Raw genomic sequence first — 18,804 nt, forward strand, 5'->3', positions numbered from 1 at the left:
ATCGCACGGGGCAGTGACCCATTGCTTCGCCTCACACAAACGTTGGTGAAACGCCTTGTGCGTCACCTCCTGGGGAACTTGAAGGAAGGTGGGTGGAATTGGTGTGAGCGGTGGGATTAGGAGCCAGGATGTTTCCAGTCCCCGAGTGACGGCAAGACACGCTCCTGCCTTTTCCTCTCGTAGCTTCACTTGGGGTGGGCTGTAGGATTTCTGTAAGGGAACCCACTCGGCACTGAGATCCTTCACAGACCAAGGGGTCATCAAAGTGATTTCTGTCCTTGCTCCAGCACCCCTTGCTGACACGCTGGCCACCTTCAGCCTTTGGGGGTGATGATGGTAACCTCAGGAGTCTAAAAGCTGGGAGAGGGGAGGCTGGTGCGTTAGAGCAGGGGGGGCTGGGAGCCAGGACTCCTGGGTTCTCTCCCCGGCTCTGGGAGGGGAGTGGGGGCTGGTGGTTAGAGCAGGGGGGCTGGGAGCCAGGACTCCTGGGTTCTCTCCCCGGCTCTGGGGCCAGCTCCTGTCACTAGCGTGTGAGTCACCCCCCTCCACCTGGGGGGCTTTTTTCCAGCCAGGCAGCAGCTGAGTGAACCCAGCAAATGTCACCCTTCGCCGCTGGGACTCGGCGGGGGGGGGGGGGGGGACTGGTGGTTAGAGCAGGGGGGCTGGGAGCCAGGACTCCTGGGTTCTCTCCCCGGCTCTGGGAGGGGAGTGGGAGCTGGTGGGTCAGAGCAGGGGGGCTGGGAGCCAGGACTCCTGGGTTCTCTCCCCGGCTCTGGGAGGGGAGTGGGGGCTGGGAGCCAGGACTCCTGGGTTCTCTCCCCGGCTCTGGGAGGGGAGTGGGAGCTGGTGGGTCAGAGCAGGGGGGCTGGGAGCCAGGACTCCTGGGTTCTCTCCCCGGCTCTGGGAGGGGAGTGGGGGCTGGTGGGTTAGAGCAGGGGGGGCTGGGAGCCAGGACTCCTGGGTTCTCTCCCCGGCTCTGGGAGGGGAGTGGGGGCTGGTGGGTTAGAGCAGGGGGGGCTGGGAGCCAGGACTCCTGGGTTCTCCCTTGGCTCTGGGAGGGGAGTGGGGGCTGGTGGGTTAGAGCAGGGGGGGCTGGGAGCCAGGACTCCTGGGTTCTCCCTTGGCTCTGGGAGGGGAGTGGGGGCTGGTGGGTTAGAGCAGTGGGGGCTGGGAGCCAGGACTCCTGGGTTCCCTCCCCCACCCTGGTTTGGAAAAGGGGGGGTACCTCAGGAACTGGGTGCGGTGGGACATGGCGAGGGGCATTGTGTCAGCGGGAAGACGCTCTCCTTCGAATCTCTTCTCTTTATCCTGGGCACTTACGGTACCGGGTTTCCTGTGGCCGTGGACCCAGCTCCATTGTCTCATGCTTGGGCCCTGCTGGGGTGACACCCTCCTCCCACCACCTCCAGCCGCAGGCCTGGCCTGGCTCTGCGTTTTGGGGGGGGGACGGGGCGGGGAGCTTCCCCTTCCTAGCAGGTTGACTGTTAGCAGCAGGGTGGGTCCTGCATGAGCTTAAGGCCTGGTTCGAACTCTACAAACAAGCCCTGCCCAGCTTCCTGCTAGGATCCGGCATCCCCTTCGTTCCGTCTCCCAGCCCTCGATGAGAATCCCTCTGGCACTTTTATCGGCGGGCCTCAAAGCACTGTGGGGTACAGGTGGGGAAACTGAGGCACAGGGGCGGGGCAGGTCGCTCGTGCGAGGTCACCAAGCTAACCGGCTTGCACATGGGCGCCCTCCCAGCCCCGGTGTGGGGAGAGCCGACGACCTCGTGGCTTTGCCGGTCACCGCTTCGCAGCGGGGACCACGGGGTGCGTTTGGTTGGTGGCACCGTGGTAACGGTTTGCGTCTCTTCCTCTCTCTCGCAGGACGGCCCTGTGATCTCCGGCGGCGAGCGCTGAGAGTCAGGGGAGAGCCGCCATGGCCAGCGCCTCCGTCAAAGTAGCTGTAAGAGTTCGGCCTTTCAGCTCCCGGGAGATCAGCCGGGACGCAAAATGCGTCATTCAGATGCAAGGGAAAACCACATGTAAGTACCCTTGGGAGGGTGGGTCGGACTCGCCGGGACCGGGCCGGAGGCCAGGCAGGGCTGGCTCTTCAGACACATCGCCGCATTCTGGGCTTGGCTTAAATAGAGTCTCCCTGCCTCAGTTTCCCCAATCAGCACTGCCGCAACTTGGTGCTTGGGGATCATTTTCCTGGGCTGCCGAGGTCAGGAAGGGATATTCTCTCTCCACCCCGATCGCCCAGACATCCCTGGGCTTTCTTCTCCTTCCTCTGAAGTAGCAGGAGTGGGCCAGTGATTTGGGGTCCAGGCACGGAGGGTCTGGCTCCCATACTCCGGGTCTAACCGATCGCTACGTTCGGGGCGGGAACAGACTTGTTCCCAGCTCAGATTGGCAGGGACCTGGGGACGGTTTTTTTTTCCTGCCCCACTGCGGGTATCTGTGTTCTGCTTCTCTCCTCCCCGGGTGGCAGCCCGGGAACGCGGACCTGCCCCGAATTCCTTGGAAGGGACCCGGCACCGCCCTGACCCTGGTGTCGCAAGCTGCCGTCTCTCCGGTTATACTAGCCCTGGCTCCCACTGCTCCGTTCCTGAGCTGGCGGCATGACCGCACCTGCCTTCCGCACCCCCACCAGCCTCGGGTGTGTGTGTTAGAGCAGCCCCCGGGCTGCTCCCACCTGCCCAGGGAAGCTGGAAATGAAAACCCAGAGTGCAGTGGGGCTCTGGATCCCCACCCCTTGCCGGGCAGCATAGGATTAATCTTGGGGTGGTGGGGATCATGGGGTAACCCTGGGGTAGATGGGGGGGCAGGGGGACTTGCTGCTGTGTCACTTCCATCTCTTGGCCTGTACGCTGGTAGGAGAGAGAGAAGCCGACAACGCCACCCCCAAGGAACATGAATCCGCCACAAGGTGGCGCTGCTGCATAGTCTTATAAATTCTCCGTGTGCGAGCAAGTGTTGAGCGCTTGGAGACATGCTGGGGTTGTGGAGTGGGTTTTTTTGTTTTTGGGGGGGGGGTTTTTTGCAGTAAGTTATTTGGCGGGATCTGTCGCCAGCAGCGTGAACGTTCGCTTCCTGCTCCAGTCTCTCCGCAGCTAGACTCCGTTCTTGAGCCGCGGGATCAGCTAGCCTGCCCCCAGAGCTCCCCCAAATTAAGTCCCGGGCGAATTAGAGTTCCCCTGGCCCTAAAAAATAATCAATGGGTTTGTTTTTTTTTAATTTCCCATTAGCTCCTGAGCCTGTAGGAGGTTGACACTTACGAGCCTTGCTGTGCCCTTGTGAGAACTAGAGAGTCACGATCTCTTTGCTAAAAGAGAACCAGAGACTGCCCTGTAATTCCCATGACTCCGGCAGCTGGGGCTTTACCAATCCCCCAGTGCAAGGATGAGAATGAAAAGACCTGGTAACAGGAAAGGTGGAAAGGGTGAAGAAGGGAGAGTGTTTTTCTCCCAGGCTGGCTGTGGAGCGCAGGGTGTGTGCGCTCGGAGTGGGCTTGGGGGGAAACCTGAGATCTCCGAGCGGGACATGTCCCCGGCTGTGTGATGTGGCAGTGGGGTGTCTGTGTGTCAGAGACCCCCACAGGCCATGCTGGCTTGGAGACATCCAGGAGTCCTGGCTCCCAGCGCCCCCTGCTCTAACCTACCTGCACCCACTGCCCTCCCAGCGCCGGGGAGAGAACCCAGGAGTCCTGGCTCCCAGCTCCCCTGCTCTAACCCACCATCTCCCACTCCCCTCCCAGAGCTGGGGAGAGAACCCAGGAGTCCTGGCTCCCAGCCCCCTGCTCTGACCCACCAGCCCCCACTCCCCTCCCAGAGCTAGGGAGAGAACCCAGGAGTCCTGGATCCCAGCCCCCTGCTCTGACCCACCATCTCCCACTCCCCTCCCAGAGCCGGGGAGAGAACCCAGGAGTCCTGGCTCCCAGCCCCCTGCTCTGACCCACCAGCCCCCACTCCCCTCCCAGAGCTGGGGAGAGAACCCAGGAGTCCTGGCTCCCAGCCCCCTGCTCTGACCCACCAGCCCCCACTCTCCTCCCTTGCAGAGCAGTGGGCTCAGGCTCTCTGCAAACCCAGGCAGGAGTCAGGTCCCATTTTGGCGCTTTTCCTCCCAACCAGGAGGGCTTAAAAACCCTTCATTAAAAAAGACAGGACCTCCCCGCCCGGGTGTGGCGGGACTCCAGGAGCTGGAGCCCTGTCGCACCAAGGCCGGAAGAGCAACCTCGGAGCACCCTTCCCCAGGCTGGTGTCCGGCAGGACCAGCTGCAATGGGACTGCATGCCGGCTAAATATAGCCGGAACGTCCTCATCTTGTTATGGTCCCGGGAGCTGCCAAGCCGTCACTCAGCCGGCCCGGGGAGCTGGGAGGCCTTTTAAAGGCAGCCCTGTGCTGGCAAGAGCCGGCCCCACGTCAGAGCCGGGCCCCGGCCGGCTTAAAAGGGGGATGCCAGGGTCTGTGCCCAGCTCCCCGTAGGCTGCTCAGCCTCTCTCTGGGTTTGGCCCAGAGCTCGCTGCCCTGCCAGGGCTGGGGAGAGAAACCAGGAGTCCTAGCTCCCAGCCCCCCCTGCTCTAACCCAGCAGCCCCCACTCCCCTCCCAGAGCCAGGGAGAGAACCCAGGAGTCCTGGCTCCCAGCCCCCCCTGCTCTAACCACCAGCCCCCACTCCCCTCCCAGAGCCGGGGAGAGAACCCAGAAGTCCTGCCTCCCAGCCCCCCTGCTCTGACCCACCAGCCCCCACTCCCCTCCCAGAGGTGGGGAGAGAACCCAGGAGTCCTAGCTCCCAGCCCCCCCTGCTCTAACCCAGCAGCCCCCACTCCCCTCCCAGAGCCGGGGAGAGAACCCAGGAGTCCTGGCTCCCAGCCCCCCTGCTCTGACCCACCAGCCCCCACTCCCCTCCCAGAGCCGGGGAGAGAACCCAGGAGTCCTGGCTCCCAGCCCCCCTGCTCTGACCCACCAGCCCCCACTCCCCTCCCAGCGCCGGGGAGAGAACCCAGGAGTCCTGGCTCCCAATAGCGCCACCACTCCCAGTTCTCCAACTGGGAACGTTTATTGACGCTCTCATCTGTTTGGTGCAGGGGCTGCGTCTTGCCCCGAGTCTGCGATGCGCAAGGCGGGTTCCTAATCTCGGCGGGGGCTGGCAGGGCCCGGGGGAGGCGCTGGCTGGACGTGGGCCCCCGACCTGCTCGCTCACCCCGTGCTCTGTCTCCCCACAGGTATCACCAATCCCAAGCTGACAAAAGATGCACCCAAAAACTTCACCTTCGATTATTCCTACTGGTCCCACACCTCGGTGAGTGCTCTGGGAGCCTGGGTTCTCTCCCCGGCTCTGGGAGGGGAGTTGGGGCTGGTGGGTTAGAGCAGGGGGGCTGGGAGCCAGGACTCCTGGGTTCTCTCCCCAGCCCTGGGAGGGGAGTGGGGGCTGGTGGGTCAGAGCAGGGGGGGCTGGGAGCCAGGACTCCTGGGTTTTCTCCCCAGCTCTGGGAGGGGAGTGGGGGCTGGTGGGTTACAGCAGGGGGGGGCCGGGAGCCAGGACTCCTGGGTTCTCTCCCCGGCTCTGGGAGAGGAGTGGGGGCTGGTGGGTTAGAGCATGGGGGCCGGGAGCCAGGACTCCTGGGTTCTCTCCCCGGCTCTGGGAGGGGAGTTGGGGCTGGTGGGTTAGAGCAGGGGGGCTGGGAGCCAGGACTCCTGGGTTCTCTCCCCGGCTCTGGGAGGGGAGTGGGGGCTGGTGGGTTAGAGCAGGGGGGCCGGGAGCCAGGACTCCTGGGTTCTCTCCCCGGCTCTGGGAGGGGAGTTGGGGCTGGTGGGTTAGAGCAGGGGGGCTGGGAGCCAGGACTCCTGGGTTCTCTCCCCGGCTCTGGGAGGGGAGTGGGGGCTGGTGGGTCAGAGCAGGTGGGGCTGGGAGCCAGGACTCCTGGGTTCTCTCCCCGGCTCTGGGAGGGGAGTTGGGGCTGGTGGGTCAGAGCAGTGGGAGCTGGGAGCCAGGACTCCTGGGTTCTCTCCCTGGCTCTGGGAGGGGAGTGGGGGCTGGTGGTTAGAGCAGGGGGGGCTGAGAGCCAGGACTCCTGGGTTCTCTCCCCGGCTCTGGGAGAGGAGTGGGGGCTGGTGGGTTAGAGCAGGGGGGCTGGGAGCCAGGACGCCTGGGTTCTCTCCCCGGCTCTGGGAGAGGAGTGGGGGCTGGTGGGTTAGAGCAGCGGGGGTGGAAGCCAGGACTCCTGGGTTCTCTCCCCGGCTCTGGGAGGGGATTTGGGGCTGGTGGTTAGAGCAGGGGGGCTGGGGGTCATCGGCAGAGCTGGGTATTGGGGGGGCCCCCGTGACAGTGTCCCCCCCCCAGGAGCAGGACCCCGCTTTCGCCTCCCAGCAGCAGGTGTACAAGGACATCGGGGAGGAGATGCTGCTTCACGCCTTCGAGGGCTACAACGTCTGTATCTTCGCCTACGGCCAGACCGGGGCCGGCAAGTCCTACACCATGATGGGCCGGCAGGAACCGGGGCAGCAGGGGATCATCCCCCAGGTGGGCGCCGGGGGGACGGGCTGGGGGGGCTCGCTGGGAGAGTTTGGTGGGGGGCACCCTGCCCATGTTTCCATGCTGGTGTCCTTGCGTCTCACTCCAGCTCTGTGAGGATCTGTTCGCCCGGGTCACCGAGAGCCGCTCCCCCGACCTGTCCTATTCCGTGGAGGTGAGTCGCCTGCGCTGACCCCCCCGGCGCGCCCCCAACTTTGCCCCCCAGCTCCTCCCTGCCCCCCCGACCTTCCCGATGTGACCCTGACCCCGACTCCCCAGAGCTCCACCATCTCTGCCCCTCGGGCCCTCCTGTCCTCCCAGCCTCTCCCTTGGATCCCCCCCAGCGCTTCCCGATCCCCCCCCAGAGCTCCCCCAGCTCCCCCCTGACCTCCCCAGAGTGACTCGGACCCCCCCCTCGAACCCCCCCATGCTCCCCCCAACTGTGACCCCCGGCTCCAGCGTGACCCTGACCCCCCAGTGCTCCCTGACATCCTCCCTCAGAGCTCCCCCAATTCTGATACCCCTGATCCTCCTTGCCCCCCAACCTTCCCAGTGTGACCCTAACACCCCCGGACCCCACAGATCTCCCCCACCTCTGACTCTTCCCAGCCCCTCCATGATCCCCAATCCCCCCCAGCACAACTCTGCCCCCAGCCCTCTCCTCAGTGCTCCCCAGTCTCTCTTCCAACTCTGACCGTGACCTCCAGCCCCTCCCTCCCTCCCTGACCCCTCACTACTCCCCCGGCCCCACCGTGCTCCCCCCCACCCGGCTCTGCCCTCATTCCCCCCCCCACCCCGCCCCAGGTAAGCTACATGGAGATCTACTGCGAGCGGGTGCGGGACCTGCTGAACCCCAAGAACCGGGGGCACCTGCGGGTGCGGGAGCACCCCATCATGGGCCCCTACGTGGAGGACCTGTCCAAGCTGGCCGTCACCTCCTTCGCCGACATCGCCGACCTCATGGACTGCGGGAACAAAGCCAGGTGAGACCCCGGCTGCGGAGAACCCAGGAGTCCTGGCTCAGGAGCAGGGGCTGGGGGGTCAGAGCAGGGGGGCTGGGAGCCAGGACTCCTGGGTTCTCTCCGTGGCTCTGGGGGGGAGAGGGGGGGCTGGTGGGTTAGAGCAGGGGGGCTGGGAGCCAGGACTTATGGGTTTTCTCCCTGGCTCTGGGAGGGGAGGGGGGGCTGGGAGCCAGGACTCCTGGGTTCTCTCCCTGGCTCTGGGAGGGGAGGGGGGGCTGGGAGCCAGGACTCCTGGGTTCTTACCCCCACCCCCATCTCTCACCCCTCCCAGGACGGTGGCTGCCACCAACATGAACGAAACCAGCAGCCGCTCGCACGCCGTGTTCACCATCGTTTTCACGCAGAGGAGACACGACGAGCTGACCGACCTCGACACCGAGAAGGTAATGGGGGTGTCAGGGCACCGGTGGGGCTGGCAGGGCCCGGTCACCCACACCTGGTCCAGCCTGGCTGGGAGTGGATGGGGCCAGGCATGGAGGGAGTTTTCTGGTTCTCAGCGAGGGCAGGCCGGGGTGGGGGTGTTGGGCGGGGAGCAGGGGGGTGTACGAAGCCCCTCCCAGCCCTCATGATCCCCCCCTCTCCCCCAGGTCAGCAAAATCAGCCTGGTGGATCTGGCCGGCAGCGAGCGAGCCGAGTCGTCCGGCGCCAAGGGCATGAGGTTAAAGGTGAGGGGGGGACCCCCAGATCCGTGACACCCGCCCCCCCAGATGCTGCTGCCCCTTGGGGGGCAGGGGGCAGGCCTGGGGGCTTGGGGGGGGCAGGAACAGAGCGTCGGCCGTGGGGCTCCAGGATCGGGGCTGGCTTAACCCGCGGGTAGGGCCAAGCCCCCCATCAGTTCAACAGGATCTGGGGAGCTAAGACCTCACCCTACACAATTGGGGGGGGGGTCGCCTGAGGGGGCCGGCTGACCGTGGCCCTGTGGACACAACCGTTTGAACGCAGCCCAAGTGGGCGTCTCGGGGGGGGGGGGGCTGGACCCCCGGGGTGGGGGGGCTGGGGGGGGTCTCTATAACCCCCCCCAACGCGCTCTCTGCTCTGCAGGAAGGTGCAAACATCAACAAATCCCTCACCACGCTGGGGAAGGTGATCTCCGCCCTGGCCGAGATGGTGAGTGCCGGGGGCGGGGGATCACAGCCCCCCCGTTCGCCCCTCGATGGACTTTGGGGTCCCTGTAGTGCCAGGCCCTGGGGGTCAAGCTGGGACCGGGGCCCCGTTGCGCCAGACCCCGCCCCGCGAGTCCCCACCGAACCAGACCCCGGGGAGGGGACCCAGGGGCCCAGTCTCGGGGTTCTCGGTCCCCCGCACAGACCCCAGGTTAGCACGGAGACACCCCACCCAGCCAAGCTGCTGGGGTCCCCCATCTGGTCTCGCCTCCCAGCCAGCTGTTATACCGAGGGGAAACTGAGGCAGGCGTCGGCCTTGCAAAGAGAGAGGATAGGTAATCCCCACTGGGGCGTGTTGGGGGCGTCACCCCTTCCCCAGCAGGCCCCCCCCCCGTGTTCTCAAACCCCGCCCCCCATTCTCTCACCAGCAAAACAACAAAAAGAAGAAATCGGATTTCATCCCTTACCGTGACTCGGTGCTCACCTGGCTGCTCAAGGAGAACCTGGGTAAGCCGCCCCCCCCCCCGACCCCTCGGCAGCGGGGGGGTGCACTGTGTGGGGAGGGGGCCGCAGGGAGAGGACAGGACAATCCTGGTCGGGGGTGTGAAACGCCGAGCGGCTGCTGGGGGAAATGCGGGGAGAAGGAGGTTGTCCCTTGAGGGGGGGTGAGACCATTGGGGGGCGTGGCTGGCTAATTAACCTCCCCGCTGCCCCCCCCCCCCAGGCGGTAACTCCCGCACGGCCATGATCGCCGCCCTCAGCCCGGCCGACATCAGCTACGAGGAGACGCTCAGCACGCTCCGGTGAGCACCGGGGGGGCAGAGGGGTGGGGATGGGGGGCAGTGGAGGGGGCTGGGGCAGGGCTGCTCCCCGGTCCAGGGGCACTGACGGCTCCGACCCCCCCCTCCTGCCCCAGCTACGCGGACCGGACCAAGCAGATCCGGTGCAACGCGGTGATCAACGAGGACCCGAACGCGCGGCTCATCCGGGAACTGAAGGAGGAGGTGGCCCGGCTGAGGGAGCTGCTCTTCGCCCAGGGCCTCTCCGACGCCCCCCTCCTCGGCGGTGAGCATCCCCCGGCCCCCGCCCGCACAGGGGGCAGAGTTAAGGGGATTTGGTGGGAGGGGATGTACGCTAAACGCTGGTGGCTTGACTGCGAAGAGGGACTGGGTGGGGTTTTTAAAGGGGGGTCTGCCCCCCCCCAAGCGCACCCCATTGCGCAGCGCTCTGGCAGGGGGCAAGGCCGTGGCTTACATGGGGATTTCCCGGGGGGGCTGTAGGGGAAGCGGTTGTGGGGGGGGGCACACGGGGGGAGCGATGGGCATGCCCAGCCCCCCCCTCAACCCCAACGCTCTGTTCCAGGCTTGAAGGGGGAAGCTCCTGACAGCTGCTCCCCAGCACCCCCACGGCCCTTCAACCCCACAGCCGAGCTCCGGTCTCCCGGCCCCCTTAACGGGGGGTCCGAGCCCTTCCCCACCCTGGAGGAGCAGGTCATCTGCACGGAGGAGGCAATGGAGAGGCTGCAGGTAGGGGACGTAACTGCCCCCCCAACCTTGAGCAATTCCCCCCCCCCCAATCCCCCACCCTGGCCACAGGGGGACAGCCCCCCCTGCTCTAACCTACCAGCCCCCACTCCCCACCCAGAGCCGGGGAGAGAACCCAAGAGTCCGGGCTCCCAGCCCCCCTGCTCTGACCCACCAGCCCCCACTCCCCTCCCAGAGCTGGGGAGAGAACCCAGGAGTCCTGGCTCCCAGCCCCCCCTGCTCTAACCCACCAGCCCCCACTCCCCTCTCAGAGCCGGGGAGAGAACCCAGGAGTCCTGGCTCCCAGCCCCCCCTGCTCTGACCCACCAGCCCCCACTCCCCTCCCAGAGCCGGGGAGAGAACCCAGGAGTCCTGGCTCCCAGCCCCCACTCCCCTCTCAGAGCCGGGAAGAGAACCCAGGAGTCCTGGCTCCCAGCCCCCCCTGCTCTGACCCACCAGCCCCCACTCCCCTCCCCGAGCCGGGGAGAGAACCCAGGAGTCCTGGCTCCCACACCCTCCCCCCCCCCCGACGTCTCAGGCAGTCTCCCCACTAGCACCCCAGTCCCCTGCTCTGGGCAGGATGTGGAGGGGGAGGGGTGGAGGGACCTGGCTCATTGGGGTGGGGAGAGATGGGGCCCCGTGTGCTGGGGGAGACCTGAGTCAACTTCCCCTTCGCCCTGCGCAGGAGACGGAGAAAATCATCGCGGAGCTGAACGAGACGTGGGAGGAGAAGCTGCGGAAAACCGAGGCACTTCGGATGGAGAGGTGGGTGCTGGGACTAGGCCCACCCAGAGGTGGGCGCATCTCAGCGCTGGGCGAGGGGTCCCTGGTAACCAGCCGCCCCGCCCAGCGGTGGCTGCATCTCAGCGCCGGGCGAGGGGTCCCTGGGTAACCGGCTGCCCCGCCCCAGAGGTGGGCGCATCTCAGCGCCGGGCGAGGGGTCCCTGGGTAACTGGCTGGCCCACCCCAGAGGTGGCTGCATCTCAGCGCCGGGCGAGGGGTCCCTGGGTAACCGGCTGCCCTACCCCAGAGGTGGCTGCATCTCGGTGGAAGTTTGTCTGTTCGCTCTTGAGGGGTCGGAGCGGTGACGTGGGTCTCTCGCCGCAGGGAGGCGCTCCTGGCCGAGATGGGTGTGGCCGTGCGGGAAGACGGTGGCACGGTGGGGGTCTTCTCCCCAAAAAAGGCAAGTGACCCAGGACTTGGGGGTCCTTAGCCAGCGATGGGGCAACCCCGCAGGCCGGCGGCATCTGTCCCACCCTGCACAGAGCCCTGCAGGGATTGGGGTCACTGCCAGGCCGGGCACCCCACAGAACCACACACTCCCCACTCTGCCCCCTGTACTTACCCCCCCATCTCTGCGCCCAACACCCGTCAGTCCCAGAATCCCCTGGGGTGGGGCCCTTCTCTGTGGGGGGGCGGGGCCTCTCCATCCCAGGATCCCCTGGGGCGGGGCCCCTCCATCCCAGAATCCCCCGGGGCGGGGCCCTTCTCCATGGGGGGCTGGGCCCCGCAAGCTACGCCCCCCGCTGACCGGCTCCCCCTCTGCAGACCCCGCACCTGGTGAACCTGAACGAGGACCCGCTCATGTCGGAGTGTCTGCTCTACCACATCAAGGACGGCGTGACCAGGTGCGGGGCGGGCTGGGGGGCTGGATGGGGGGGCAGGTTTGGGGGGTGTCCTGCCCTGCCCCCCTCTCACCCCCGTCTCCCCGCAGGGTGGGCCAGGTGGACGTCGACATCAAGCTGACGGGACAGTTCATCAAAGAGCAGCACTGCGTTTTCCAGAGCCGCACCGGCCCCACCGGGGAAGGTAGGGGGCTGGGAATGGGGCGCCCTTCCTGTCCCCCCAGTCCCATACCAGCCTGAGGCCCCTCCAGGCTTCATCTCTCTCCCAGGCAAACCGGGCCCCTGGGTCTCTGAGCCCCATTAGCCGTCACAGCTGCCCTGCATCGATCCCGAGACGTGGGGGAAACTGAGGCACAGACCCAGGATTGAGACAAAACCATTCAGAACATTCCTGCTTCGGCACAATCCCGGGTCCTCTGGGGCAGGACACTCCCGGACTTGGGCTCCCCCTTCCCCGGCCCCACACGTGGGAGGGGGGCCTGTGGAGTGTGGGGGAGAGTCTCCGGCGTGCCCAGGACTGGGGCAGCGCTGACCCTAACTCTTCTTTCCCCCTCTCTTGTGCTGGCGGGAGGCGGTCGATACGCTGAGCCACCCAGGTACGGATCGCTGGTGCCCCCTGCACCCCCTGCCGGTGTCCATGGATCGTCCCCCCTGCACCCTCCCCCCCAACAACCAGCCCCACGGCACGGGGCAATCATGGGCTGAGTCTCTGCCCCCAAGACTTCACCTCTCCATCCGTCCCACCCCCGGCACTCGCCTCCGATCCACCCCCCTCCGTGTGACTGGGACCCCTGCCCCCTCCCCACACACTCCCCACGGGCACGACTGACAGGGGCTCTGCTCTCCCCACAGCCATCGTCACACTGGAGCCGTGCGAGGGGGCTGAGACCTATGTCAACGGAAAGCAGGTGACGGAGCCGCTGGTCCTGAGGTCAGGTAGGGGCAGCTCCTCAGACGCCTGGGTTCTCTCCCCGGCTCTGGGAGGGGAGTGGGGGCTGGTGGGTCAGAGCAGGGGGGGCTGGGAGCCAGGACTCCTGGGTTCTCTCCCCGGCTCTGGGAGGGGAGTGGGGGCTGGTGGGTCAGAGCAGGGAGGGCCTGGGAGCCAGGACTCCTGGGTTCTCTCCCCAGCTCTGGGAGGGGAGTAGGGGCTGGGGGGTCAGAGCAGGGGGGCTGGCAGCCAGGAATCCTGGGTTCTCTCCCCAGCTCTGGGAGGGGAGTGGGGACTGGTGGTTAGAGCAGGGGGTCTGGCAGCCAGGAATCCTGGGTTCTCTCCCCAGCTCTGGGAGGGGAGTGGGGACTGGTGGTTAGAGCAGGGGGTCTGGGAGCCAGGACTCCTGGGTTCTCTCCCCGGCTCTGGGAGGGCAGTGGGGGCTGGTGGTTAGAGCAGGGGGTCTGGGAGCCAGGACTCCTGGGTTCTCTCCCCGGCTCTGGGAGGCGAGTGGGGGCTGGTGGGTCAGAGCAGGGGGGGCTGGGAGCCAGGACGCCTGGGTTCTCTCCCCAGCTCTGGGAGGGCAGTGGGGGCTGGAGGAGGCACCAGGACTCCTGGGTTCTCTCCCCGGCTCTGGGAGGGGAGTGGGGGCTGGAGGAGGCACCAGGACTCCTGGGTCCTATCCCTGCGTCTGCCCCTCCCGCTCAGGTAACCGCATCGTGATGGGCAAGAATCACGTTTTCCGCTTCAACCACCCGGAGCAGACGCGGCTGGAGCGGGAGCGCAGCGCCCCCGCCGAGCCCCCGCCCGAGCCCGTCGACTGGAACTTCGCCCAGCGCGAGCTGCTGGAGGAGCAGGGCATCGACATCAAGCTGGAGATGGAGAAGAGGTGGGGGCCCGACACCCCCCCCCCCGGCTCCCAGAGTGCAGGGTGGGAACGCCAGAGATACCCCAGGGCATTCTGGGAGTGGGGCATCCCCCCGCCCTGCCCCAGGGCGACTCTGGGACCGGGGAGTGAGGCGTCCCCCTGCCCTGGGAGATTGTGGGATAGGAGGGGTTCTGGGCTGGGGGGCTTGTCCCCAGGTGGGGGTCGAGGGGGCTGCCCCAGTCTCACGGCGTCTCCTCACCCCACAGGCTCCAGGACCTGGAGAACCAGTACCGGCGGGAGAAGGAGGAGGCTGATCTCCTCCTGGAGCAGCAGAGGCTGGTAAGGGGGTGTTTGCGGGGGCGGGGGGCAGGGATTGGGCTGGACAGGCGGGGGGGGGAGGGTCTCTCACTGCCCCCTCCCAGCATGTGGGCACAGACAAGCACTTGTGGGCCGGTCAGGGGCATGAGACTAGAACACGGCGTGCGGAGCCGGTGGTGCTAATCCTGTTCCCCGTCCCCGTCCCACCTGGACTCGGACAGCGGTGACGACTCGGACAAGGGCTCGTGTGAGGGGCACTGGTGCAAGGAGCGGCTGGGAGGGTGGTGCGAGGCAGGGAGGGCGGTGCCGGTCGGTGGGCGGTGCTGACCCCACGTCTCTCCCCCCGGCAGTACGCGGACTTGGATAGTGGGGACGACTCGGACAAGCGCTCGTGCGAGGGGCACTGGTGCGAAGAGGGGCTGGGAGGGTGGTGCAAGGCAGGGAGGGCAGTGCCAGTCGGTGGATGGTGCTGACCCTGCGTCTCTCCCCCCGGCAGTACGCAGACTCGGACAGCGGGGACGACTCGGACAAGCGCTCGTGCGAGGGACACTGGTGCGAGGAGGGGCTGGGAGGGTGGTGCGAGGCAGGGAGGGCGGTGCTGGCCGGTGGGCGGTGCTGACCCCCGTCTCTCCCCCCGGCAGTACGTGGACTCGGACAGTGGGGACGACTCGGACAAGTGCTCGTGCGAGGGACACTGGTGTGAGGAGGGGCTGGGAGGGTGGTGCGAGGCAGGGAGGCTGGTGCTGACCCCCGTCTCTCCCCCGGCAGTATGCGGACTCGGACAGCGGGGACGACTCGGACAAGCGCTCGTGCGAGGAGAGCTGGCGGCTGATCGCCTCGCTGCGGGAGAAGCTGCCGGCCACCAAGGTGCAGAGCATCGTGAAGCGCTGCGGCCTCCCCAGCAGCGGGAAGCGCCGGGAGCCCCTCCGGGTCTACCAGATCCCGCAGCGCCGGCGCCTGGGCAAGGACCCCCGCTGGGTCACCCTGGCCGACCTGAAGATGCAGGCGGTGAAGGAGATCTGCTACGAGGTGGCGCTCAACGACTTCCGGCACGCGCGGCAGGAGATCGAGGCCATGAGCATCGTGAAGATGAAGGAGCTGTGCCGGCTCTACGCCAAGCGCGACCCCCACGAGAAGGAGAGCTGGCGGGCCGTGGCCCGGGACGTGTGGGACACCGTGGGGGTGGGCGAGGAGCGGGGGGAGGGGGAGCCGGGGGGCCCCAACCCGGCCGTGGACGACCTGCGCGCCCATATCGACAAGCTGACCGACATCCTGCAGGAGGTCAAGATCCAGAACAACATGAAGGACGAGGAGATCCGGGCCCTGCGCCACCGCATGGTCAAGATGGAGAGGGTCATCCCCATCTCCCAGGTGAGCGGGGAACCCAGGCGTCCGGGCTCTGACCCACCAGCCCGCACCCCCTCCCAGAGCCGGGGAGAGAACCCAGGAGTCCTGGCTCCCAGCCCCCCCTGCTCTGACCACCAGCCCCTACTCCCCTCCCAGAGCCAGGGAGAGAACCCAGGAGTCCTGGCTCCCAGCCCCCCTGCTCTGACCCACCAGCCCCCACTCCTCTCCCAGAGCCGGGGAGAGAACCCAGGAGTCCTGGCTCCCAACGCCCCCCCCATCCAAAGGTGGAACCCAGGCGTCCTGCCCCCTAACACCTGCCCCGTGTGCCGGCAGGAGGACGGGGCGGCCGAGGACCTGGCGTACGACTGGGGCTCCCCGCTGGAGGAGCCGGAGCCGGAGCCGGCGCCGGAGCGGAGCCACGAGCGCGTGTGCCGGCTGATGGAGCAGGACCCGGCCTTCCGGCGCGGCCGTCTCCGCTGGCTGAAGCAGGAGCAGGCTCGGCTCCAGGGCCTGCAGCAGCAGCAGCTCGGCAAGGGCCTCCGGCGCCAGCCCCACGCCCCCGGCAAGTTCGTGCCCCCCCAGGACTGCAAGCTGCGTTTCCCTTTTAAGAGCAGCCCCCACCACCGCTACTCGTGGGGCCCCAACTCCGCCTTCATGGTGGCCGGGGGCGAGGAGCCGCGGGCGGAGGGCGACGGCCCGGGACAGGAGCCGGCCCCGGGGTCGCCCCGGCACCGGCGGCCCCACCCCCCCGGCGGCCCCCAGCACAAACACTGCAGCCGTCCGACGCCCCGGGCCCCCCACCGGCGCAACTCCCTGGACGGGGGGAGCCGGGCCCAGCCCTCCCGCCCGGAGCACCACCCGTCCCGCAAGCACAACTATTACCCGCAGCAGCACCAGCCTTACCCGCAGCACCGCCCCCACCCGCCCTACGCCGCCCCGCCCCGCATGCGCCGCCAGCGCTCCGCCCCTGAGCTCCAGGAGCAGGAGACCCCCGTGTAGCCGCCGCCCCGGCCCCCTCTGCCGCGCAGGAGCATGGGAAACTGAGGCGAGCCGCAGAGCATTGTGGGAAAGCCAGGGGGCGAGGGCCATGCGGCGGAGGAGCTTGGGACATGAGGGCGAGCCCCCTTGGCTCATGGTGAAACCGGGGAGGGGAGGATCATGGGAAATTGGAACAAGGCACGTTGGACCATGGGAAAAGTGCAGAGTGGAGGATCATGGGAAATTGGCATGAGCTGCAGAGGATCATGGGAAATTGGTACATGCCCCGTTAGATCATAGGAAAAGTGCAGAGTGGAGGATCATGGGAAATGGGGCGAGCTGCAGAGGACTGTGGGAAAATGAGGGAGGGGGCGAGTGTGGAGCTGCAGAGGATCATGGGGAAAGGAGTGAGCCATGTGGGCACATGGGAAACTTGCAGAGTGGAGGATCATGGGAAATCAGGGTGAACTGCAGAGGCTCATGGGAAAAGTGGGGCTGTGGAGGTGGGAGAAAGGGTGGTGCTGCAGAGCATGATGGGAAATGAAGCCTGGGGCCAAGTGGCAGAGGATTGTGGGAAGTCAGACATGGGGTAGCTCCCATTCTGGGGGTGGCTGGGTTGGAAACCCCCAGGCGCCTGCGGGCTGAGCCCCAAGCTTCCTGACTGTGGGGCCTGTGCCCCCCAGGGGGCTCTGGGTGTTGGGAGCCCCCCGCCCTGGGGGTCTCCCCCACAGACAATCAGGTTAATTGTAATGCCCCCCCCCGTCACATCAAAAGGCCCCTACCCCATACAGCTGCTACTGGAGGGGGCCGTGGGGTATGGGACTCCCCCCCCAAGCCAGAAGATTGAGGGGGAGGAGGGGCCAGATGTGGACCTGCGGGGGGAGCCAGGACTCCTGGGTTCTCCCTGGCTGCTGTTGGTAAGGGGGGGGGGGCCGCTGTGCCTAGATGTGACCCTGAAGAGGCGGTTCCTGGCCTGAAACCTGCAGGCATCTTGTCCTGAGCCCTCAACTGGGGTGGGGGGCTTCACAGCTGGCCCCCCATCCTGGCCCCCCAGCTCTGAGATCCTCCCTCCCCGCAGAGTGGGGCCTGGGCAGAGATGGACAAGCCCTGCCCCCCGCCCAGGGGCATGAAGCCTGAACACCGAGACATTCACCGCCGCTGCCTTCGACCCCCCCGTGGGGTACCCCCCATTTCAGCCTCCCTGCCCCCCCCGACACGTTGTGGCCTGTGTGTGTGTTGTGTCTGTGCATCCTGCCCCCCCCTGTCCATTTTCTGGGGTTGGATTTATTCTTTTGGGGGAGGGGGCAGGCTGAGGAATTATATTGTTCCCCCCCCCCCTGTATTAAACATATAAACTGCCTCTGTGTGTCTCAAACCCATGTCCTCTGGGGGGGGGCCACTGGCTGAGCTGGGGGGAGCAGGGGCTGTGGGTCAGGAGTGAGGGGCACCGGCAGGGGCTGCGGGTCGGGAGTGAGGGGCACCGGCAGGACTGGGTGGGGGGGTAGGGCTGGGCTGGCAGGCGCTGCAGGTCGGGAGTGAGGGGCACCGGCAGGACTGGGGGGGCAGGGCAGGGCTGGGGCAGCAGGGGCTGTGGGTCAGCAGTGGGGCACAGGCTAGCGGGGGCGAGGGGTCACGGCTCTGCCAGGAAAGCCCTTTGCCACGGCGGTTTGTTTCCCGGCCGCGCTCGCCATGGGGCTGGGGGTGCGGTGGGGGGCAGGGAAGGGGGCGTTCGCTCCCAGTGACTCAGCCCCGCGAGCGGCTGCCTGGGGAACTCTCTGCCACAGGAATCCTGGCACCGGGCCCGGCCGGAAGCTGCGGCCAGCTCTGGGGTGCAGCGTGGCACCTATTTATACAAGGATCCCCCCCACCCCAGTACCCGGGCAGAGTGCCCCCCACTCCCTGCAGTACAGGACCCCTCGGCCGCCCCCTCTCCTCTGCCACTCCCCATGGGGCCGTGACCCCGTAGTGCCACATTGGGGGTGGGAAGGGGAAAGGGGGGTCAGAGCTGGGACCACAGCCCCCTCACAGCTAACACCCTCTGTGTCATAGGCCCCTGCCCCCACCATGTGAACCCCCTATTCCCCCTTCCTGCCCCCCAGCCCATTACCACCCCACTGCATCCCAGCCCCCCAGCTGTGTAGCACAGGGCCGTCGACAAGCATGAGGGTCCTGGGGCCCCGGCAGCTGGAGCAGGGGGGACGGGGGACCCCAAACTGTACCATTTGGGGGAGCCTTCCCCCACCCCAGCGGAGATTTCACCAGCTCCAGCTTCCCCCGCACCCTCCAGGGCCTCCCAATAGACCCCCAGGTACCCCCCTCCCAGCTCCCCCCTGACACTCCTCACCCCCCAGGTACCCCCCTCTCAGCTCCCCCACACACACTCCTCACCCCCCAGGTACCCCCCTCTCAGCTCCCCCCCACACACTCCTCACCCCCCAGGTAACCCCCTCCCAGCTCCCCCCTGCCACTCCTCACCCCCCAGGTATCCCCCTCTCAGCTCTCCCTAACACTCCCCACCCCCAGGTACCCCCAATAGACCCTCAGGCACCCCCCTCACAGCTCCTACCTAGGCACCACCCAACTAGCCCCACCCTATGG

The 18,804-nt window shown here is 67.0% G+C and overlaps 1 protein-coding gene across 4 annotated transcripts in view; it reads left to right on the forward strand.

Moving 5' to 3' along the window:
• Positions 1-17,566, forward strand: part of KIF1C (kinesin family member 1C) — a 30,830-nt gene extending 13,264 nt beyond the window's left edge. For all 4 annotated transcript variants that reach the window (XM_030547011.1, XM_030547012.1, XM_030547013.1 and 1 more), the window contains exons 2-22: positions 1,866-2,023; positions 5,206-5,282; positions 6,324-6,503; positions 6,604-6,669; positions 7,299-7,477; positions 7,788-7,899; positions 8,104-8,181; positions 8,558-8,623; positions 9,048-9,126; positions 9,344-9,422; positions 9,536-9,684; positions 9,982-10,145; positions 10,828-10,907; positions 11,250-11,325; positions 11,691-11,770; positions 11,857-11,951; positions 12,620-12,703; positions 13,404-13,584; positions 13,830-13,902; positions 14,650-15,252; positions 15,562-17,566. In XM_030547011.1, the coding sequence (XP_030402871.1) occupies positions 1,918-2,023; positions 5,206-5,282; positions 6,324-6,503; positions 6,604-6,669; positions 7,299-7,477; positions 7,788-7,899; positions 8,104-8,181; positions 8,558-8,623; positions 9,048-9,126; positions 9,344-9,422; positions 9,536-9,684; positions 9,982-10,145; positions 10,828-10,907; positions 11,250-11,325; positions 11,691-11,770; positions 11,857-11,951; positions 12,620-12,703; positions 13,404-13,584; positions 13,830-13,902; positions 14,650-15,252; positions 15,562-16,227 (3,273 nt within the window). In that variant the 5' untranslated portion in view covers positions 1,866-1,917 and the 3' untranslated portion in view covers positions 16,228-17,566. The remainder of the gene's footprint in view (positions 1-1,865; positions 2,024-5,205; positions 5,283-6,323; positions 6,504-6,603; positions 6,670-7,298; positions 7,478-7,787; positions 7,900-8,103; positions 8,182-8,557; positions 8,624-9,047; positions 9,127-9,343; positions 9,423-9,535; positions 9,685-9,981; positions 10,146-10,827; positions 10,908-11,249; positions 11,326-11,690; positions 11,771-11,856; positions 11,952-12,619; positions 12,704-13,403; positions 13,585-13,829; positions 13,903-14,649; positions 15,253-15,561) is intronic.
• Positions 17,567-18,804: the final 1,238 nt, after the last annotated feature.

Source organism: Gopherus evgoodei, unplaced genomic scaffold, assembly GCF_007399415.2.
Source record: "Gopherus evgoodei ecotype Sinaloan lineage unplaced genomic scaffold, rGopEvg1_v1.p scaffold_51_arrow_ctg1, whole genome shotgun sequence".
NCBI lineage: Eukaryota > Metazoa > Chordata > Testudines > Testudinidae > Gopherus > Gopherus evgoodei.